At 41.1% G+C, this 24,523-nt stretch overlaps 1 protein-coding gene across 3 annotated transcripts in view; it reads right to left on the bottom strand.

Annotated features, from left to right (window-relative positions):
* Positions 1 to 24,523, bottom strand: part of CTPS2 (CTP synthase 2) — an 88,813-nt gene that overhangs the window by 2,676 nt on the left and 61,614 nt on the right. For all 3 annotated transcript variants that reach the window (XM_016211173.2, XM_016211170.2, XM_016211171.2), the window contains exons 15-17: positions 16,013 to 16,068; positions 15,569 to 15,665; positions 12,629 to 12,773 (exon numbers count right to left, since the gene is read on the bottom strand). In XM_016211173.2, coding sequence (XP_016066659.1) covers positions 12,629 to 12,773; positions 15,569 to 15,665; positions 16,013 to 16,068 — 298 coding nt within the window. The remainder of the gene's footprint in view (positions 1 to 12,628; positions 12,774 to 15,568; positions 15,666 to 16,012; positions 16,069 to 24,523) is intronic.

The raw sequence follows: 24,523 nt of genomic DNA, 5'->3' as shown, positions 1-24,523 counted from the left end.
CCTAAATCGCAGTCCATTTGAGATTAAGCATCACTCAGTCCTATTCCTGCTGATCTCAATTTGTTCTCAAGTACAATAAATAGCATAGCATAAAACAGTACCTGGACACTCAGTTTTTTCATTTTTTCACCCTTCCAATGACTACTGTTTTCTTTAGCAACACGAAGGGACTATAGAACCATGAGAATAGCTGCACTCCCTTGATTACGTTAGTCAAACACTGTCCTTTTTGTTCAGCGGTGGGTTGGGTTTTGCCTCTGTGTTTGAGGACCACAACAGCTCCCTAGTTAGCTTCAATGTGAAGGAGCTGGTCATCCACAGTCAGCAAACTCCATGGGGATACCGAACGTGGTGGTCATTAGAACTAAGACACGCATGTTGGCTCAAGACCCAGGAAACACCCAGTAGTGCACATAAAAAACATTAATGTACTTGGTAAACTCGCCTTGAAATCACATCTGCTTCACATGCTATTTTCACTACGATTTATGGGTCAGCAGCATGAAAGTTTCCCAACCCAACAAATATTCTCATAGGTCCAAGAATTTGAGAAATACTTGCACAACCATGCTATCTTCAAAATAGAAACTTTATGGGATGCTCCAACTACCTTGAGTCACATGGAATATTCAAAACAGGACCAATTATTGACATAGATGTTGCCATGTTGGGGCTCTTGAGAAATATAGCTTCTCCATGAGATAGCCCTGCAATTGTACTTTTGCTCTGAGCTGTGTGCTCAGTTTGGGGTTCCTCTTGCTCGATTCCAAATAAGTAAGCAGGCTGATCAACTCCACAAGAGTTCTACTGATCTATGTAGATGACATTGCTAGGAATTAAGGGTTTCATGCCTACCCTTGGCCAAGTTTTTGCTGACTTCTAGCAATAGAAGCCTGAATTCCATAATAGGTAAAAATCTAGTCTCTTTTTTTTTTTTTTTAAGGGATGAGAGGGAACAATTAGAGAAACCTATGCTCACAGGTTAGAAAATAAAGATTTACTCTAAACATATTGAGAACGTATCAATAAATACATAAAACCATAAAAGCCAACCTCACTCTCCTCTCTGACTTTTGGACAAAATTAGAAAGAGCAGGCATGGGAGTGGCCTAGAGTACAGAGAGGAGATAGAAGAAAATTAAGACTTGTCAGAAAAGGCAAGTTATGCTAGATATGTTTAAGGATATGTTGATTTAGCATATAAATTAACATATCCTTAAAAGCAATCAAGTAGAAGATACCTCTTGTTAGATTTTAGTTCAGGAAATTCAATTCTGCTGTTACAAAAGGGCTTTCAATAAAGAAAACACAGGAATAACTGAAGAATGTTTTTTAAAAACTGGCCCCAAAAGTTGATATGTCCATATTCATGCACTCCCACTGCTACACAAATGCAGAGTCCTTCCTGGGTCTAAGCAACATTACCTGTCATAGAATTAGCAAAGAAAGGGGATTCGGAAGTTGTACTCAACCCCCTATCTAAGAAACGAAGGTCAGGAAGGCCTAGGGGTGGGATGGATGCGGGGTGGAGGGGATCAATGGGGGTAAAAAGGGGACATCTGTAATATTTTCAACAATAAAGATAAAGAAGCTTAAAAAAAGAAAAGAAATGAAGGTCCAGGGTGTTCAAGTGATTCACTGGGCACTCAGCTCGTTTGAGTGGGGCCAGGGTCCCCACCATGCTGACCCAGGCCACGCGCTCAAGTTTCGGCCGCGCTGCCCTGGGCCAGCATGACCTCTTGGGGCATGTCGCCTGGTCGACAAGTGAAAGGCCCAGACTCCATTTCCTCAGTCATCAGACTTTACTCCTGCTCCCTGCTCCATCTCTCAGCCTGGGGGAGAGTCGGATGGGCCCACATCCTCCCTGTCACACTCCTGATTGTACCGTTTATTGGCCATACACACATGCACTGGTCGCTTGACTCCTGAGAGTCCAGAAATAGTAGAATATCTAAAACCTCACCAAAATGTTATGAGAGCCAAAAGAGAATGTATAAATGTGCTCTTGAAAACTATATAAAAATATAAGCTGTCACTATTCACGGAAGCTAAGTATTCATAATATGTTATGTCTCAAAAAGTCACGGAAATATAAAGACGTCATGAAAACTGCCAAATGTATGACTTTCAAACTTGTTTCCTGTACCAACAGTAATTCCCTACCCACATTAGCAAGTGAACTTGGGTGGGTGTGTTTCTAACTTAATGACTCTCATTTCCTGTCTAATGGGCATCTGCCCCAAATCTGCCCACACATAAAAGTGGCACAGGCTAAGTGTAACAAAGTGTGGCTCCGTTTGGGTTTACTCATCTCCAAGGCAAATGACTGGGTTCACTAACTGTCTTTCGTACATGTCAGGGGCTGGAGGTGAAACAATCGAGTAAACCATGACACTCAAGAACAGAATTATCAAAAGAGGCTGCTGCTAAACTTGCTGGTTTTATGGCATTCACATGTCAGCAAAAAAACAACTGCTAGAAAGAAAATGTGGACCATCACCCACACGCAGAACAGCAGGGGCTCCTGCACCTCCAGTCAAATGTGGGTGCTACTCTAAGCCACGTGTGACTTAAGGGCTCATTTCTGTTTCACACAGAACAGACTTAAAGAAGTCCTAAGGTATACTTATCTGGGTATATTTTCACTTAATTCAAAACATCTCAGCTCTTTCTTAAGACTAAACTGTGTTTTTAAATAATCTCTGCATCTCTGTACACACACACGCACAAACACACACTTCTCAGTGGAGAGTTATTAGATATTTAGGCCTTACATGTTAAATTTTATGAAATGCCACAGAACGCAGACCCATTCATGTGTGTCTTGTGACATTTTAGGAGGGGGACATTTTAAACCTGCACTGTCCAGTGTGGTAGCCACAAGCCACAGTAGCTATCTAAATTTAAATCAATTAAAATCAAATAAATTTTAAAAATTCCCCTTCTCAGTCGAACACATTGAGCCACACTTCAAGTGCTCAATAGCCACGTGTGGCTGGTGACTGTCATATTGGATGGTGCGGATTAGCGAACACTTCTATCACTGGAGAAGGTTCTACTGGATAGTGCTGACTTAAAAACAAATGAATAATGACTTAAAAAAACAAACCATAATCACCATGCAGTGGTCCTCCTTGTCACTTCCTAAAAAAGGTGTTTTTAAAGGTCTGGCTCTCTACAGTTAAGTCAAATCACGACAAATCCCTCTGTTGCATGCACGTGTTTCCCAAACGGAAGCATTCTTTTACAAAAGTGTCTCACTGCACCACTTCTTACAAAACAAAATCAAGATCGCCAGCAGCAAGGCATGGGAACGCTATCCGGACAACCCTGGCTTGATTCACAAGACTTGACAGCAACGGTTTACGTGGTTCTTTGACAAACAAAAGGCTTGGCCCAGTCAAGTTTGTCTGTCAAAGACTCCTGGTTCCTAACAAATTCCCAGGAACTAAGGTAAGGGTGCAGTAATGCCTCATATATTCCACCTTTTATGCTATCCTGGGGGCAGCCATTAGGCCATTTCTTCTCCATTGACAGGAGGAGGTGGTTGGAATTAAAAAATTTTAATGGCATACTTAGGATTCCCAGCATGCATGAGTTCCCACAATTCTTTATATCAAAATCCATTTCATGTGGAAAAAGCATATTTTAAAACAGGTTGCCATGCACACAGTTTTCCCCAAAGCATTGTTACTGCTGTACTTACTTCCTTCGCAAAGAGCCCCTGGAAGCCATAAAATATAAGAGCAACGGAATAAAAACTTAGTATGCTTTGAAGGAGTTTCACGTTGAATAGTAAACGGCAGAACACACACCCGGCAGGGCGCAGAGAACGCAGTAGTGTGTGTCCCCATTAACTCTGTTCCTGGCTGCCACCACATCGCAGCCTGCAGTGACCCATGATCAGCAAAGAGCACCTTTTAACTAACACTTAATCCCCGAGGGAAGAATTACTCAAATGTGATTTATTAGCAGTACTTCGAGCAGAAAAATTCTCAGGGTATGGAGTTGGAGTCAATCACAGAGAGGAAGCTGTTTTCAAAGATGTTTAAAAGGATGGTCAAAAAAAAAGCAAAAGTAGTATTTTCATATCAGTTTCAAGTTTACAAAGCACCATCTCAACTGGTTCTCGCAGTAACCCTAAAGGATGCAGATGCTGAGGGGAGACCAGGGGACTGCGGGCTGCTCGTGTGGATGTGTGCGTTTTCTCCTGTGGTCATGGTAAGCCCTGAGGGTTTTAAGCTCCAAGATAATGTAGGGAGATCACTGTGCTGGCAGAAGGTGGATCGAGAGGAGCAAAGTGGAGGCATAGACACCAGGCAGGCTTTGCAGTAGGCAAGAGATGAAGGAGACCAGAACTAAGGTCAAATTAATAATAAGAGCATGATATAATAATAATAATAATAATAATAATAATATTTCCCATCTAATCTCCTACCATAGCCTAGGCACTGCACTAAGTGCTTTACATTTAGTCCAAAACTTCATCATTACTCCCACGTGAAGTGGGTACTATGGCCATCCCCTTTTTATAAAGAAGCTGATGCACAGAAGAATGAGGTCACAGTCCCACCTGGAGAGCCTGAGCACTGGGGCCCGGGCCGCACCCCGTGCAGTGTGGCACAGGAGGGTGCTGGTGAAGCCCAACACCCCGGTTCCCCAGGACCCGCTGCCTGTGAGCGATGGGGGAGGAGGAAGGGGTCTGAGCTCACTCCTGGGAGGCCAGCCAGCTGGGTGCATGACACGGATGATGGTACCACTGGCAGGAAGATGTCCATCCTGGTGTCAGTCACAATCCTAGGAGCCTGGGAGCAGCCACAGAGGAGAGAACAAGCTATAATGTGGCACTTGCCACACCGCCGGGGCTGTGCACTTGCACACTGATGGCCTTTCTTCGCTGGGGGTCGGTATCTGAGGACTCCTAGAAGGTCATTGGATGGGGGCGGCTTTCAGGATGTGACCACCAGACGAAGATGCTCAGATTGGTATGTCTGGGCAGTTTTCCAGGACGTGGGTCCACAGCTTTCATCACATTCTCAGAGGTACCCTGGCAGCCCCCGAACGTGGAGGACCGTTCCCTGCCTGCTGAGTCCTTCGACAGGGAACGTGTTCCTATTCAACTGGCACTTGATTCTCTCGCACCCAGCACTGGCTGGAATAAAGCAAATGTTACTGCATGTGGCTCATTGAGGGAATGCTGAAATATGCAACCACTAAACGTTATGAGCATCACGCAACTTGCAAAAATGCACACGAGGCGTTAAGTTCAAAAGACAGGGTTTGTAATTTATTAATAAAGAAACTATGGTGATGCTTTGAGGATAGATGAATATCCTGTTTCCCAAAGCCTTTCATCCAATGGTTTTGGTATCCATTGATGATGTTTATTTGGCTCGGTTATTATATCGGGGGTTGCTTCTATGTTTTTAATCGGCCTTTTAAAAAAATTTTTCTGAGTTCAATATGGAATTTTAAAAAATGAAATGTGTTCTAATTCAATACTGCCATTATTCTTTTTGATGTTCAAATTGTCCAAAATGAGTCAGCAGGAGCCCTATCACACTGGCTTCTGTGACCTTACAGAAAACTTCCCCATTGGTTTTTTAGCTCTTCTTTTAAGTCCAGCAATACATTTCAGGTTCATCTTGTACTTTCCCTGCCAAACTCCTGGATCCAGTCATTCTTCCAGGAGCCCTCATTCATTTCAGTGGGGGATGGTATTTTAGAAACCAAAAATGGAAGAAAATATTCCTTTACAAAAGAGATATACAGTCACCACATTAACCAGGTGATTAACTTAGCGTCATCTACAGTGGGACAAAAAAGGGAATGTTATAAGCTTTATGTGTCTCCTGATGTAACACAATAGGCCTGATGAACTCTTCCTCCAAAAATGTCTAGCCTAATTCTAATCATGGGAAAACAATCAGATGAATCTAGATTCTGGTCATTTAGACAACTGGCCTGGACTCTTTATAAAAGTCAATGTTGCCCTGGCTGGTGTGGCTAAGTGAGTGTCGGCCTGTGCAGCAAAGGGTCGCAGGTTCAACTCCTGGTCAAGGGCACACGCCTGGCTTGCAGGTTTGATCCCTGGCCCTGGTCAGGGAGCATGTGGGTGACAACCAATCAATCTCTCTCCCTCTCTCCCTTCCCCTCCTAACCTTCCCTTCTCTCTCTCTAAAAATCAATGGAAAAAATATCCTCGGGTCAGGATTAACAGCAACAACAAAAAGTCGATGTTATTACAATGGAATATACTCAGCAATAAAAGAGCGAGATCTTTCCATTTGTGAAAACATGGATGGACCTTATACGAAGTGAAATAAGTCAGACAGAGAAAGACAAATATTCTATGTGGACTCTAAAAAAATGAGACAAATGAATAAACAAAACAAAGCAGAAAGAGACCCATAGGTATAGAGAACAAGCCGATGGTGAGTGGGCAGGTGGACGAAATTAGCAAAACAAAATAAAAAGGGAAAAGCCAATGTTATGAAAAACTAAAACCAAAACGGTGATTTATCTAGATGAAAAGAAACTAAGGAAACGTAATGTAGGGGTTCAGAGCAGGTCACACCAAGATATACCTCTGTGGTATGTGGATTATTTTAAGCTGAAGGCAACCCTGCAGGCTCATGAGAAAATTTTCTCTCTTAAAGAATTTAAATTAGGGCCCTGGCCCATAATAATAGTTATCTTCAGAAATTACTTTTTAATGACCTATCTACAGGGCAGGGTAAACTTCTAATTACTGACTAACTGCTCTTCTTATCATCTGGTAATGACCTTCCTTTTCTCTAAAGGCCTAGGTACCTTACCTCATCCCTAGTGCAGAACGTCAGGTACAGCCCTGGCCGGCTGCTCAGTGGTTAGTGTCAGCCCATGGACTGAAGGGTCCTGGGTTTGATTCTGGCCAAGGGCACGCTGCAGGCTAGATCCCTGGCCCAGGCTGGGGCTCATGCAGGAGGCAACCAATCGATGTGTCTCTCACATCAATATTTCTCTCTCTTTTTCCCTTCCACTCTCTCTGAAAAGCAATGGAAAAAATATCCTCTGGTGAGGATTGGAAAAAAAAATTACCAGAATGTCGTGTACACACATTTTCTCTTTCTATGTCTGAATGTCTCATGTATGTGTTGTTTCTGACTCTCTCATGTGTGTGGGGTTCCCAGAAGTATGTATGTAATTAAATTTGGCTATTTTCTCTCGTTAAACAGTCTCACGTTAACTTACTCATTAGGCCAGCCTTGAGGGGTACAGGAAAGTTTACACAATAACCAAATGAACCTCGAATGGATCATTGATTATATTTTTATTTTTACAAAAGCTAAAAAAAGACATGTGGGGATAAATGGAGAAATTTATATATGGACTGGATATTAAATGATGCTATTTGAATGAAAGTTAATTTTTCTAGGTGTGATAATGATATTGCAGTTATGTGAGAAAATGTCTTTAATTTTAGGAAATGTGTGATAAGTATTTACGGGTGAAGTGCTATGATGTTTTGCAACTTAATATAAGTGGTCCAGAAACAAGTTTAGCACACACACACAGAGAGAAAGAAGCAAATGTGGTAGAGTGGCAGCAAATGATACATCTAAGTGAAAGGTATACAACTGTTCACTGTACTATTCTTTCATCTTTTCTGTAAGTTTGAAGGCTTTCAAAATAAAAGAGTTGAAGAAAAAAATATATATACACACACACGGATACGCTCACTATTATTGTTATAACCATTAAAAGAGTAATATATGGATAAAGAATAAAGACTGGAAAGAAATACTCAAAAATGAGTATAGTCACTGTGTTTAGCTGGTGGGTTTATGATTCCTTTTTTTTATATTCCAAATTTTCTGTAATGTTACATCTAGAAATCAACAGAAAACAAAATCCTCCCAGGCTGGAAGCCAGCATGTCACTTGAAAGGAAAACCCAAACCATCACCAAAGAAACACCAGACATAATAGCGAATGAAATGGGTGCCCTCCCTCCCGACTGCTGCCGGGAGTCGAAGGTAAAAGGAGAAAGGGAAGGGTGGGCACCAGGGGAGAGTGAACGGACTGAGGGCCTCGGAGCACGGAGGAGTCAGGAAATGGAACTGGTTCCAGGCGTGTGCTTCCTTGGACAACCCTCTGGGTATAAAGTAGGTTCAACTTTTTAGTTTGGTCTGAAACAGTTAAGCAAATCCAATGAATCACCAAATAACTTCCCTCCTGCTGTTTCTGTTTTGTGGCCTCCTAATTTGCCACAAAAAGACGATTTCTCTGCACAAGAGAAAGAATCCGGTAGGTGGAGACATAGAATCCAAGATCCTAAAATATAGGCTAAAATGCTACGCAGATGTCTTAAGGTTTCAATTTTATACTTTAAGAACATGTTTCCCCAAAGAGCTGCATTTCTGTGAACTGCTGACTGAGCCCCGTTTAAGTTCTTGCCTTTCGACATAGACTGAGTACCACCTAAGCAAGAGAGTTTTACTCGGACCTGGCAAGTGGGCCTGATCAATGCCGGCGTTATAAAAACCTAAAGCTGCTCCTAAACTTGGTGTGCAGTGATTGTGCCCAAGAGCCTCGCCGGGCAGCCCCAGAGACACACGTGCTGAAAAACAAGCTATGAACTTTAGCCTCTGACCCCTCTTCTGTTTCCAGTTGCTTAAAATGGAATTCTGGACAGACATTATGTTCTCGTTTCTAGACACTAAAGAACTCACAAGTTCCTTTGTATAATACAGGCTCGGGCAAAACAGGTTTACAGCTGTTCATATGGAAAATAATACAATAATTAATAAATATTAATACAAGAACAAACTGTGTTTCGCATACTCACAACTATAAACCTACTTTTGTCCCACCCTGTATATTTAATATGAGTCTCCAAAAATTTTTTTCTTACAAGTACATGAAATCATTTCATTCTATTATATCACATGCCAGTAAGACCATGCAAATTTGTGGTTACATTTTATACATGGGACAAATTATGTTTAGACACCAGGGGAGAGATATCAGCAAAGAAGTATAAAGATTTCTTTAATGGGCCATAATTTCCCTTTGGATTTATTTATTCTAAAAATGGTTTATTAGATTTGTGCAAAAGAGTTAACACAGCAGGCCTGAGGCTGCTATCTCTAGAAGGGTCCGCTTGCAGGAGAACTTGGGAAATTGGCTTTCAGAATGGTTTCTCCACTACAAACTAATAAGGTCATTTCACTGGGCCTAGGCTCTCTATACAAACAAGGTGATTTATGGTAAGTATCTGCTTTCCTTTAGGGAGTCTGGAATTGGAGTGGCTGCTAGAAAGAGAAAGCCTATGTGACCAGCTCCCAATAAAATCCCTAAACTCGGAGTCTCAAATGGGCTTCTCTAGGTATATACATTACACACATGTTGCTGCATTTTCACTGCTAGGGGGAGGGTGAGCTCTGTGTGACATCACACAGGACAGAGAGAGCATAGGAAACCTGCAAACAGATTTCTCCAGATTCTACATATACCTTTTTCCTTTACTGATCCAGCCGTGTATGCTTATTCAGTCACTGTAATAAATTTTAGCCATGAGTACAACTATATTCTGACTCCTTCTGGTAGATCATTGAGTGTATGGGTGGTCTTGGGGGACCCCAAAAAACAAGACTCTTAGTTTGATTTTCCATGTAACTTTTGATTAGCTTATAAAAGCCTAAAAAAATACTATCCTAAAACTGTTATGCATCTTGAACAGACCACTAAAGTCTAAAACCAGGTGGAATAGTCTTCAGAATTGCTGTCATTCTACGCATGGTGGAGTAGCTGAGAATTTAGTTCACCAGCTCTAAATCCCCAAATGATATTCTTACTGCAACTTCCCAGGCACTAAAAGATAAATGTTCTCCACGAGGCAGAACGCAGAGGTCATAGCTCAGGTGGACTTGCTCAAGACCCAGGATTGTTACATTCTGGGTTTTTAAAGATGTTGGCTGTACAGGTGTCATACAGTTAAATATCATGAGCCAATTTCTAGGAAAGGAAGTCATTATTCTAGAGTTCATAATCTTTGTCACATTTGTTTAGGATTGATAACAGACAGTAATCTTGTTTGACATAAATAGAGTCCCACCTCAGCTCACACTAGAGCCTCGCCATCAAAGCCATCATTTGCTTTTCAATGCTCACTAATGCCATGGAGCTGGGCAGAGAGGAGTTGAAGTGCAAGGTTCCTGTGGAATCCTGGTGTGTCACTGAATTAATTCAAGGTCACCATTCTTAGTTGGAAAACCCCCTGCAAGGTGTCAAGATTAGACTAAACTATATCCATCCTCCCTGCTATCTACATTTATTACTTTAATGGGTAATAAAAAAAAACAACAACACCCTATGTGCTAGGGAGCCAGGGAGACAGAGATAAATAAGATGCTGGCTACTCTTAAGGAATGCACCAGTGTGTGGCTAATACATAGGAATTCTGACAACCGTGGAAATCTGTTAGTTGTAATCCCAATATCAGCATCAGAGTTTTGTTAAGAGGATTTTCCTTTTCTCCGAGATATACTGTGTCTTGCTCAGGAGTCACTAGCAAGCACTTTTCTCAGAAACTACCAGTGAGCTTTACCCACAAACCACCAGCCCCATGCGGGAACCAGCAGGCACCCAACACAAGGTGGGCAGGCCACACACCAGATACCATTTGTATATTAGTTGACATTTGCAAACAACCAGATAGTTATGTGTGAATTATTAAGTGTGAGTTATTTCTCCAGCCATCTTATTTGCTCCACTGTCACCCTCCTTTCATGCATGATCACTGAAATAATGGAGACAATAAAGTGGCTGAGAAGGGTCCCAACACATATCCAACGCGGGAACCCGCTGGAAGCGCCAATCTGCTGCATAAGCCATGCAGCCTCAGAACACAGGAAGCTCGTCCTTGCATGAAATCCCACGCTGAACCATGCCACATGCGCCGGATAAAGGAGAGCTGCTCGGCTGAAGCAGGGGACAGCCTGGAGCCCCTCAGCCTGCTCCTCGCAGCAGGCCTGGCTCCAGCTCCACAGGGCGCGGCATGAAAACCAGTGCACTGGTTCAAGAGAGCAAGGAGTGGTCACTGAGTCAGTAAGATGCCTGACATGCAAAATATATAAAGCTGCTCCCGTATGAACTCATGGTGAAAGGAAATGCCAGGGAACAGTGAGCTTCTCCTAGCAGGTAATGCCACAAATGTGTGTAACACAAGTACACACATACACACCATGCACCGATCCCAGCAGTCCTCAACTGCAATATTGCAAGGGCTGTTTGCTAGGGTGAGGCTCAGCAATGGCAATCTTCTAAACAACACATACCCAGTTTTTATGGTACTAACCCTAGGTATGGTACTAACTTAGATATAGTTTATAATTCTGGCTAGTTCCTTCCACTTTTAAAGTTATTACATAACGTATTCTTGGATGAGAAAAAGTAAAATACAAATTCTTCCCAAACTAATATTTAAATGTAAAGAAATTTTAATGAAAATCCATAAGGGCTTTTTTATTCGAACCTGATTTTAAAAATCATTCTACAATTCATCTGGAAGAGCAGCAAAATACCTTTTGAAAAATATTAAATATATTAAATAATAATAGGAATAGGGTAGATAAGGGCTTGATTTACAACAATGCTGTGATAATGAAAAGGGTTATAAGAGTTCAGAAATAAGAAGTGAAATCATTAATAGAACAAAACGAAAATCCCTGAAACCAGTCTAAATTACTCAACTTACTAACAACTGGGGAGGGAGGGAGCCAGATCCCTACCTCATACACTGCACCAAACATAAAGTTCATATACAGGGTGTGCCCAAAAAATGTATACACACTTTAAAAGCTGATAGCTAAATTTTGAAAATGAAATGTATTTTAATAAATACTGCCTTTATAATTATTCAAAGTGTGTGTATACATTTTTGGGGGATACCCTATAGTCTACAGATTTAAACTACTATTTAAAATTGAAGCCATGAAAGTGCTAGTGAAAAAAATGGGTTATTTATATAATCTTTTGAGAAGGAAAGATTTTTCTTATGACACAAAAGGCAGAAATTCATAAAAGTAAAAGATTTGACTACATAAATAAAAACTATATACATATATAAGAACTAAAGTCCTTATTTAAAACTCTTTAAGGAAAATTAAAACTACCATTGACAACACAGAAGAAAAAGAACACTTTGAAAAAATATTTGCAACCTAACAAAGGATCAATGTCCTTCATATATAAAGTGCTTACCAATCATTAAGAAAAGGATATAATAGCAAAAGGAAAAGTAGGGGAAAGACTATGAACAGGCAATTCATAAAACAAAGAGCCAATAAAATAGTCATGTACTTATTAATCAAAGAGTCCACAAAATAAAATCCTATTTTTCACTTATCAAAATGACAAAAATTTCTAAAATAATACCCAGAATTAGCATGATTTAGAAAACTGACAGGTTACTGTTGTAGATATAATTAAATCATTTTTATTAAGAGAAAAGATCATAATTGTTAAGAAGGAAAAATGATTCTTCACTTTAAAAAGAAATCTTACAATAATATTAAATTTGATGAGAAACTTAGGGTGTTGATAGCCACATCTTGGGTCATTGTTAAGAGCAATAAGCTGGTTACCTGGAGGACAGTTTGCATCCCTGTTGCAGGTAAGCATTCAGGTTCCCAGTTGCTGCAAGTAATAGTCCCAGGTATGGAGGGGAAGGCTTCATTGGCCTAGAAGAAAACTCTGGATGGAACTGGACACCAACAAAATAGGGGTGATCTGAAATGAGAACAACCATGATATGATTGAAGCAAACAGGAGAAACACTTTAAAGGTCTTATCTTTGAATCAGAAACTCATTCAATAGTGAGATGATTATTTAACTTGTTATCATAGCTGGTTACTTTCAATCTTCCCAGTAGAATTGCAAATTGCAAATCACATCTCACTTAATAAGAAATCCAACATTTTATTTGTGGAAGATGGTATTAGAATGAGCAAAGTTAAGCAAAGTTTTTGAATGGCAAGATAAATTCTTCCTTCCCAAAATCTGCCTCCTTTTTGAAAGCCCTTCATAGACTTACATTGGGCCCATTTCCATGGTGTCCCTCACACTTTAGGCTAACTGTAGGTCATACTTTTCTTAGATGGGCTCAGGCCATTTTCTACAAGGTCTCCTTTCCCAAGGTAAGGGTCCCTTGGGAGTGAAGAAAGTACAACTGCTCTTCTAGTCATAGCTTTAAGTTGAATATTCATCATAGATAGCACCATGAAACTGAACTCATATTTCAGTCTATGCCAACTTATCCCTTGTGATGAGCGGTCTTTGAGCGATAAGAGGATGGCCTTTCAATATGTTAACGGTAGTTATGGCTCAAGGTGGAAAGAGTTCAAGATTTTTTTCTTCTTCCTTATACTTTTCAGTATTGTGCAAAGCTTTACAATGAGCATATATTACTTACATTACTGGGGGTGGAGGGCATTAAGATATTTTCATATTGAGGGTCGTAAGAAGCCCCTATATGAGCAATTCAAGTTCTCCTAGATGTAATAAGAACAGAAAACTAGCTTTTCTCCGCTACTTTTAGCAGGAATCCCCTGCTTTGTAATGATAAGAATTAAATGGGCAACATTTCCAAATCTGGGTAGAAATTTTAGAAGATTAAAAATTCCTCTTCCCAATTGGAACTCCCAAAACTATGTTTTTCCCATATTAGGAAGAAACTCCTAATTGGAGACTGGGCAACTCTTTAATCCCATAATTACTATAGTACAGAGCATGGTCAGTGTGCTGTATTCCCTACTTTAAAAATCATTTAAATCGATATATATATATCAAACTGAAGATGATAAAAGAAGTCTTGTAGGGGGAAGTAAATACAATTTTAAAGCTTCCAGAGAGATGCTTTATCAAATGATTTAAAAATCTACTATGGAATTCAAAGTCACAAATCCCCATCATTTACCACTAGAGACTTAAAACTACTGTATAGTAGTGAGGACATGATGCTTGATCAGAAATGACCACTCTTCTAAGGCTGTTTAAAGCTTTACTCTACAAAATGGTAGCCCCTAGCCACACATGACTATTTAAATTCATTCAAATTAATGGAGGATGTTTCAATACTCAATAGCTACATATGGTTAGTGGCTACACTATTGAACAGGGCAGAACATTGCATCATTGCAGCAAGTTCTATTGGATGGCTCTGAGTCTAGAAAAAATCCAATGTAGAAATCTACATCACATCTAGGAAGAAACCTCCTTGAATTAGAAGGACACTCGGGAATGAAAGCTTGGTGAGGGGAATGCCACCTTCTCTCAGGAATGTGTCCCCGCAAGAAAGTAGAAGAGAAATCATCCACACTTAGAAAAGAAACTAAGCAATGTCGCTTTAAATTTAAGATGTGATGAATCTTACAGCACAGCATCTAGTGATGTCTTTGAAAGAAGCAGACAGTAATTGTGTTTTTGTACCACTACAGACAGAAGCTGAGTAATGGATCACGTCATAGTCAGGGACAGGGTATTTAAATGAATGGATCATTGCTCTGAATCATTTTATCTAAAAAATCCTCTATGCCAATATGAGGAAAGAGACCATAAAGTTTTCATTTTGATGATGTTCTGTCAGATAAAGTATCTTTTACATAATGCGCTTAATTGCTTTGAACCAAATTCTGACATTGTACTAATTTTAAGCTTTGTTGTTCCTTTTAGAATTGCTTTAGTAATATCGAGATTCATGGATGTGCTTCTAAGGGGTAGCTAAGATCCAAATCTTCTGGGGAATTTTCCATAATAAAATCAATTCCCTGTGGTAAGCTTTTAAAAATTGCAAGGTTTTACAGTGGCTTTCATTTCCTTTGCAACCCACATGAAATTTGAAAGTGTCAATGGGAGTCTAAAACCTTGTGATGAAAGAGGCTCCTAATATTTGCTGACAATAATGAAAAGCAGGAGAATTAACAGAGAATAAGTATTTGAACCGAGTAAACAAATAGTAATCTGCTTAAGAAAAGTCTCCGCCGGCTCACATACATGCCAGTGATCCACACTATACAAATTCTAAATGATGGGTATTTCCATCAGAAAGACTACAGGAAATAAATTCTCGTATTAGCAGGGATTGATAATCTTAAGTGGGTCGTCCAATGAAAACGAAGGAACAATAAAATCCCAAAGGGTGGTGGCAGAAGGAGGCTGGATGGCCCCGGGCAGTGTACTGAACCTCTCTGCTCGGCGGTGGGCTGCCTGCCTTTCCCAGTGCCTAAGCTGGAGGCTGGCAACGAGGGAAGGGGACAGGCAGGTAAGGAACTGGTAGAGCAATACATCATTTTACGGTAGGGTCATACTAATGGGCTCAAAATGATTAGGATTCCAAGCGATCTGTTTTTTCACACACTTTATACTTAGTACATATAATTTATATTTAGTTGCATATTTATTTCAAAGGGGAGAGGAAAAAAAAGAGACCAAACAAAATGGGTCTCAAGTTACAGCTTCACATGTCTGTGGTCAACAAAAAGATGTTAAGTCAACACAAAAATTCAAAAATGAAGAGCCCACTTACTTGCCAGTTCGATGATTTCCATCCTCTCCCCATCAACATCCTGACCTACGAAACTCAAGTCGCTCTGCTCGAATTGGTTGATCAAGGTAGGGTTCACCTGGAAAAACAAGAAGTTAAATGTCTTTGGGCAGCAGAACAATACAGACATATCAGTTTATTAAAAGGGTACATCAGCCCTGGCCAGTTGGGCCAGTTCCCAATGGAAATAAGACCAGAAATGGCCTATGCTCAACAAATTATTTTCCACTCGTGGCAGCCTACTCAGCATCAAATCCCACCAGTCCTCCCTTAAAACAGAAGCCTGGGCATGCTCTGGGATCTACTCTACCCCGGCATGGCCCATGGACTCCATCTCCTCGATTCTTTTTCAGAGCCCGCTTGCAGTCACTTGGGCTCCTCACACCAAGCATCTATATTCTACAGTAATTCAGTGTGAAAGCATACCTCATACCGATGTCTGTGTCTTTCTTCTATGAAAGGAACATCTCCATAAAGCTTCCCTGTAACGATACAAGAGTGAAATTAATATTGGAGTACCAGCTTTGGAGCACACCCCTGGCATATGTGGAGGGGAAGTCACTTTGATCTCTACCAGAGGCCTAAAAATGAACTAGACTCCAGGTAGTAATCTAGATTTTCTTCTCTTATAATACAGGACAGCAACAGCTTCTTTGAAACCCCGAAGCAATTCTCAAGGAAGCCATCACATGGCATAAAGGCAAGCTCGCCATTACGCCTGCCCCCGTGGGCTCCGGCAGACGTGCCCTCCTTTTATATACCTACCTGCAGGACTGAGACACTGAGTAACGTCCACGCCATCACTTCTGGGCAGATTCATAATGGGGCTCATTTTATAAAAGAAGAAAATGAAACCAAAGGACGAAAAACAAAACTTGTCCAAAGCCCTGCCCCGCTGGCAGCACAGTGCGGCCTTGAGCCCAGGCCCAGTGCTTTCTCCATCCGGTACACGCTTTCACACAACACTAGCCACGATGCTCTACACCCCACCTTAAAAATATGCCCATCCTTTGACTCTAAAATTCTACCTCTAGGAATTTACCCAGAACAGTGCTCTGTTCAACAGGCAGGGGTCATCACACTCTCCCAGATGTCATGAAGCTGTGCAACAGGAAGTTTCAACGAAAAGAGACCAAATACCTGGTGTCTGGTTTGAGATTTTGACTTGGATGAAAAAAACACAAATTGGTTGTATTCTCGTACGGCTCAGTATGACCAATTACCAGACTGAACTTCTATTTGCAGTTCTGTCCATATAGACTGAGCTCCGTGGCGATGATATTACTGGCAGTGAGCATTTAGGTATGCATTTTAGAAATAAACAGGAATAGTGGAGGCAGAGAGCTCCTTTGAGAGACCTCCAGCATGACACAAAGAGGAGGGTCATTCAAGACCAAGCCTTGGTACTCAAACTATCAGTTCATAAAAATTACAGGAAAAATGGAAAATAATAGTACAGTAATGCCCAGCTGGAAAAATGGAAGCATATCTATTATCATGAAGTTACAAGAACAAGCAGCTGAAAGATTTGGATCTAACTTTGAGAGGATTCTTACTCCCTTATGACTTCTGACTTTGTGATTGACCTTTTCTTCCTATAGTCCAAAATCTCTTCTCTGCTTCTTTCAATTACAACAGATAACTTCGCAAATTCAATAACAGAGCCTGCGAATATTAACAGAGATGGTGAGGAAAATGGCAAAAATCTACATATTAGGATATAAGGAATTACACTTCAAGTCAATGGGACTAGCAGGATATCATATGAACTTTGAAACTGCATGGCCTACGCCTGCTGCCAGGCTTCAGGGAAACTTTGTGTTTGCTAAGATATCTTAGGTAACAGGAAGAAGGAGGAGGTATAGTGGCTCTGGAGCCAGACTGCCTGGCTTTAAATTCCACTGCACCATTTAACGGATGTGTGCCTTGGGCAAATTACTTTGCCTCTCTGCCTCAGCTTCCTCGACTGTAAAATGGGGATTATGATAGTCTCTAGTTCATAAGCCTGTTGGAAGGATTAAATAAGTCAAAATATGTGAAGTGCTAGAACAGTAAGCAAATAAACCATGAGATTGCTATTGTTATCTCTAGACTATGAAATCCAAACAGAAGAACAGAAGCTAGAACAGAAGCTCTACAAGATAACAGACAAGATAGAGACCTGTCCCCTCAATTTTTGAGACAAGTGCCTAGCCCATAAGCAGGTACTCCACAAATGTTTGTTGAATGAGTGAATGAAATATTTATTTATTTATTTATTTATTTATTTATTTATTTATTTCATGGTATATGATGAAACATGTTTTCAGAACTTTGGAAATATTACTTTCTGCATTCAAAATCTATCTAGATCACTTACAAATCTGTGAAGAATGAATTTATAAAATTAATCCATTGCCATATCTGTAAAAAAGGAAAAAAATAAAGTTTCCCTTAAAACTTCATGTTGAGAATCAGCTCAGTTCTACCTGAAAACACCTTAAAAACAAAATAAAACTAAAAATGCTCATTCCTTAAATATTTATAAGACATCTCAGTTCATTTAAGTATCTAAACTCCTCCCCTTTCCCTAATTTTATTTTTCATAATCTGCTTTTATCTCAAATTTCTAGTATAAAAATGCTATTTTTCTACTTTTAAAATGCTAGTCCTTGCCTTTAGCTCTACATTGCAATGTTAATTTTTTTCATTGTTTGTATCTCTTTTCCCCCCCATTTAGTATTTTTATCTCATCTTTAACATCTCTTCTCTTACATTTTTTGTATTCTTCTGCTAGTCCATATTAGCAGGTGGGGAGCAAGGTGAGCAAAACAGAGGGACTGGAGAGAACCTGCAAGACAAAGGGCTGTCTGCTCCCCCTCTCCTCGGGCTCGTCCCTTCTGCCCTCCCACAGCCCTAGTGGGACCCCATTCTTAATACTAGGTCACTAACTGAAGTTTACCCTGAGCTTTGGGAGAATCCCAGGTCAATACAATAAATCCTTCACGTTTATGATCCTAACAGCCACACTTGAATAGTGCTTCTTCTGTGCCAAGCACTGTTCTAAGGACCCACATGTACGACTGATTTAACCCTCACGAGAACCTCACGAGCAGGTGCTATTCCGATGTCTGCTTTACAGATGTAGAAACTGAGGTGCAGCAGGTAAGGCCTCCGAGGGGGCAGTGTGGTCCCACGGGCTGGGCTGTCAACCCCTCCACTGGCTCCCCTGGGTGAAGTGCTCAGGACAGTGTTGGTCCAGTAAGGGGCCATAAATGCCATCTGTTGTTATGACTAAAGGAGCTGTGTCTCAAACCATCTGTTGTTATGGCTAAAGGAGCTATGTCTCAGACCTATGAACTCCCGTGTTAACAAATACACATTAGCAAATGGTTTCCCCAGCAAAAAGCAGGACAAAGCAGGAGAAAGGGCCACCCCGCAGTGTGGCCAGTCCACGGGAAGGCAGCAAGCTCGCCAGCTGGCATACTCCTGTCACGAGGCCCCACCATGCTCCTTTCCAATTTGTGTCTCAGCACGACAAATTGCTGTGGCACAGACTTTCGGCATCCCTAAATCCCTGGTGACCTCTTTTAAACTGTTTTGTAAATCACCTCATTAACCCAGCCAAGGCTTCTTGTAAGGTATGGCTGTTGTTTTTTAAACTTCCCAAGAATCTAATTACACCGGGAACTAGAAGCTGTTTTTCTCTATCAATGCTTTGGTAAGATCTAAGAAAGCAAAAACGATTTTTCCAGCCCATGAAAATGTGTCTCCCCTTATCCCCATTGCTTTCAGTTCTTTCAAATTTGAGATTGAATCGCTCTGAATTTCCAATACCATGAATTTTACCCAGCTCCTTAACACTGGGACTCAGTACTCTCCCAATTGGCCTCTTGCCTCTGTTTTCTCAGAACAAAAACCTTTTCTCTAACAGTAAAGCAGAACCAAGAGTTTAGTCAAGTCCTTCTTCTTATGAGAAAATACAAAGAAGGTCCCCAAAAGGAATTAAGTCTTTTGCTAAAGCATTCAGTTTCTACCTTCTGAGTCCAGCCAGCTTTGCTGGCCTCCTGCACCTAGACTCTGCTACACCGCCGGCGGCATCACCCAGACGAGCTCTCCCCGGCTTCCTCTGCCAGGTGACATCTGCCAATGCCAAGTCCGTTCTCACTCTTCTCACGCCATCTGCCCTGAGGTTGAGCGCTATCACCTCAGACCTCTGAACGGGAAATCACCAGGACCTGGTCTCCCTGCAGGGGGCTCCTGATTCCTTCCAGGACGTCCTGGGGTCACATTCTCCACCGGTCTGGACGCTCCTAGAGGGCAAATGGTACCCACTTGCTTTTAAAGATGCCCCCTCCCACCCCGCCCAGCCAGTGCTCAGGGCCCGGCCCTTTCCCTTCTCTGCCTCCCGGAGCACTAGGGGCTCCTCTGCACCCTTCTACCCCTGGCATTCCTCTGTTTCTAAAGGCAAGGGCTCCCTAACCACTTGGATGCAGAGCTATACTAATCGCATATAGAATCCAGACCGCTTTAAACTGGGTTTCCTCTAGCATTCCTACCAGCGCACATACACTAGAGTGTGCTATATTCAAACACATTATCTGACTGATCCAAACAACATGTTCTTTCTGGTAGGTGGCACTTTGGTTTGAAAACCACACTTGGCATGGACCAAAGACTCACTTCCATTCCAGGGCAAGTCTTGGCAACATGTCTGGGGACCTGACCAAAAAATGTAAGCTTGGTGCCTGTAACACTTTGGAAACACGTCATATCAAACAAGTTGTCAGCTGTCCCCTGAATGAGCTCTGAACCTTCTCTGAACTGCTTTGTACTTTCTTATCTTCCCATCTCTCATGCTCAGCTGAGCCACAGGCAAAACGATAAAGTTTACTTTTGGAATCTTAAAACCCTCTCATAAAAATGTTCCTTGGTGCTCTCCCTCCCCTCTCACCTGAGCCTGACCCCCTCCATCTCTGGCCTCACCTCATTCTAGATTTCTCACTCTTCAAAGCACCCCTACTTTTCAAAAGTCATCTAATGATTTAATCAACCAAGTAAAGATGTCACTATAAGGACATAAGTCCTACCATCTACGTTCCCAACTAAAATGTGGGGGTTTTTCCAAATTGAGGTATAATTTACATGCAATAAAATATACATATCTGAAAGGTAAAGCATTGGAAAAGTGTAACAATCGTAAAAAGCGTTTTGAGAGTTACATTTAGAGAGTGAATGTAATGGTGGGCTATGGATCCAGGGCCATGTGTTCCAGTAGAGACTAGAAACTATGTAAGAAGAGTAGTGAGCAGGCCTGTTCTGACCACCCACCAACTATGGGCCACTTCATGGCCCTCCTCTTCCTCAGCTGAAAAATACAGAGGTTGGATCAAATGACTTCTGAAAGCCCTCTTGGCCTTACTCTGTCACTAAACAGGATATTTAGGCAGCAAGTGGACAAGCGGGGAGACATTCTCTCCAGGAGGGTAGCAGCCTGGTTTGTGGTTCATTCAGCCTGTGCTTCTTCTGCTAGACCAGGGTCCCGCAAAGCATGGCAACCCTGAGGCAAGACAGGATTCCCCTGATTTTGTTCAGCACTTGAACTAAGAATGGTTTTACATTTTCATATGATTGAAAAAGTCAAAGGGAGAATATTTCATGATGCATGGTAATGCCATGAAATTCAAATTTCAGTGCCCATAAATAAAAGTTTATCGAGACACAACCTCACTCATCCATTTACATATTTACCTGTGGCAGCTTTTGCACTACACAGGCAGACTGAGTAGTTGCAACAGAGACCATATGGCTTCAAAGCCAGAAATGTTGACTATCTGGCCCTTTACAGAAAAAGTTTATAGATGCCTGGTTTAGATCATTTAGATAATAGACTTTGGGCAGGTAGATCACTCCCTTCCCATGTTTAAGTGCTAGTGGAAACTTGAGACAGGGGCAGTATACACATAAGTAAATGATATTTGGCGGGGGGTGGGGTAGAGTTTCTACTTTGTAGCAATGGGAAGAAATGAAAAATAAGGTACAATAACAAAGTCCCTTGGAGAGAGATCCAAGATGGCGGTGGATTAGGTGGAAGCTACACTAACCTCCTCCCAGGGCCAAAGTGGAATTACAACTAAATTTTAGAAAAATCACCCTGAATAACTGAAGACTAGCTGGAGAGAAACCTTATAACCAAGGACTTAGAGAAGAAGCCACATTGAGACTGGATCCATCAGTGTTGAATCACGAATGGGAGAGGAGAGAAATACCCTGAAAGCATTCTAAAAAGTCCATACATGGGAAAGAGCAGAGGAAGAGAGGAAATACTGTAGGTCCCATAACAAAGCCAAGAGATGCTGCGCTTGGCTTAGCCACACACCATCAACTGACTGGTCATGAGTTCCTAGAAGATTCTATACTGAGAATTCATCTACCAGCTGGCCCAAACTTCTGGGGGCATTCTAAAATCCTAAAACCAAGACCCAGGAACTCAGGAGTCAGTTGCCTCCGAGATATTTTGCAGAACCTGAAACAAAATCAAAGGCTACAGGTTGAAAAGGCACTGGAGATGCTATCACCTGAGCTGAGGACAGTTACCTTGGGAAGATCCCCGTTTAGGTAACTCTGTGTCACTCCCACAAAAGTTTTCTTCTTTTGGAGTAATGTTGCTGCAGGTTGCTCAGCTATTAACCATTTGCAATTTGGGATGCCTAAAATCTCAGTAATGGAAGAAGAAACTTTACTTTGGGGCTAAATTCCAAACAATTTCCAAACAACTTAAAAAAAAAATCAACTAGCCTTAGGGAAGTCGCTGTTTCTTTTAACTGTGAAAAACAAGGGAAATGGACCTTCCTTGGAAAATAATGAGGAGGTTCAGGACTCCCTGTCCTTCCCCTGAAAGCTTAGGTCTCCATCCTGTGGCCCCATCTTCTTAGACTCTGTTGTTCCTTAGATACAAAAGGCTTGCTGGGCCCTCCCACTGGAACTCTGACAGCACTGTAGGCGAGACTGCTTTAAGTTTGAGCATCTAGGCTTTGGGAAGAGTGCTTGTTAGGAACGAGAAGTCACAGGGAAGTCACATTCAACTCATCACCTGATTCTCAGGACCCCCCCATCCCCCTCAGAGAAACAAGATATTCTGGTTTGGGAGTAAGCAGACCTCTGGAATCTCTCCCACAATGTCCTCCCCCATTCAGCTCTATGCCTCTGTTTCAATAATCCCACCCATGCACATACAGGAGATATTACTAAGTGGTCTGGAGCTCACAGAATCTTTTATTTACTTACTTTTCAAAGAGTTTTGAAAGACAAAAAGAAAAAAATACAGTTGTCTTGGTTTTCTGTGTTTTCCCAAATGCAAAGGTTTGGTTCTAAGTGAGAGATTATGAAAAATTAAAACTCCAGAAACTCTCAATTTAGAGAGTTAGAAATGTGTCACCACAATCAATATGGTACCACAAGTATATACTGAACATTATCTATGTGCCAAGGGCTACAAATAAAAATCCCATTGAAACAAATTACATTAGATGATAAATATGAAAGTGGCTTGATCTTCGGAGGAGGCACTGAGCCGCCTTGGGCATCAGCACACCTGTTCCGACCCAGGCTGTGCACGCAGGAGCTAGGGCTGTCCCGCCTCCGGGTGGATTTCCATGCTTCCCCTGGGTAAAGGCGCACACTGGCACTCTCCTTGCAAAGGGAATCGGGGGCTTACCCAGGCTGTATGTACATAAACACTAAAAACAGTGAATATTACTATAGGCAAGATCTTTGCCTGAATTAACTCACTTAATCCTTACAACAATCATAAGAGTAGAAGTGGGTTTACTATTTTTATTTCATATTTTATTATTATTTAGAAGCTAATAAAATGTAATAAGCTTCAGGGCCCCTCCCTCGTACAGTCCCTCTAGTATCAGTAAGTGATACTAGTGCTGTTTGTCAGCTTGTTAGCTATGTCATTTGTTGTGATTAATTCATCATCCTAAATAAATGTTCACTTTAGCACCTAAAAAAAAAAGGGCCTTTTTTGTTCTTACTAATAGAGCAAGAAGAAAAATCGTAACTACACTAGCAAAAAGACCAGAGAAAGCAAGAACGCTACAGTACAGTAACGTCATTATGAACTGGTTCACCTCTTCTTTCAAACAATCTGATAGAAGTATTAGTCATAAAAGTGTTCATACCCTTTGACCTAACAGTCTGACTCCAGGAAATCTATCCTAAGGCAACAACAAAAGTACATAGACTGTGTCAAGATGTTCTTTCCCATCGACATTTTTCTAACAAAATTCAGGGAACAACCTGAAATGTTTAACAATAGGAAATCAATCAGTAGGTTATGGTTCCATAACTCAATTAAAAATTATATGCCCAAATAATAGACATGAATATGAGATATGGGAAAAAGTCATGCTACAATAAACAACTATATAAAAACTAAGCATGATTGATAGATAAACTTTGGAAAAGACCATGACTATGCGATTAATTCTTTAGTGAAGGGTCAGTGATATACAGCTTGGAAAAATATCAAATACACTATCATTAGTCCTTTTATAAGAAAAAGCCTTTGCAGACCAAGAGCACACACACACACACACACACACACACACACACACACACCCCATAAGATGCGAGTGAGCCTCTGGGAACACATTTTCTATAAATAGAACAATTGATGATTAGCAGTACTTTTATCCAAATCAATTTATATGCATAATCTCCACTTCAGAGAGCTCAAATTCAACTCATCAAGTTGTATACATTAAATATGTACAGCTTTTTGTATGTCTGTCTTCCCTCAACAAAGTAGTTAAAAAAGAAGAAAAATCAAATTCATACTTTTCACAACCCTCAAGGAACTAACAGGTGACTAAGAAGAACAGAGGAATTGTTCTTGATGAATATAAACATTAGAATCACTCGTAATCCAGCCATTGTGTCTATCAATAT

The sequence above is a fragment of the Miniopterus natalensis genome, chromosome X, assembly GCF_054644295.1.
Source record: "Miniopterus natalensis isolate mMinNat1 chromosome X, mMinNat1.hap1, whole genome shotgun sequence".
Taxonomy (NCBI): domain Eukaryota; kingdom Metazoa; phylum Chordata; class Mammalia; order Chiroptera; family Miniopteridae; genus Miniopterus; species Miniopterus natalensis.
Note: the sequence above shows the minus strand (reverse complement) of the source record. Positions and strands in the feature narration are given on the sequence as shown.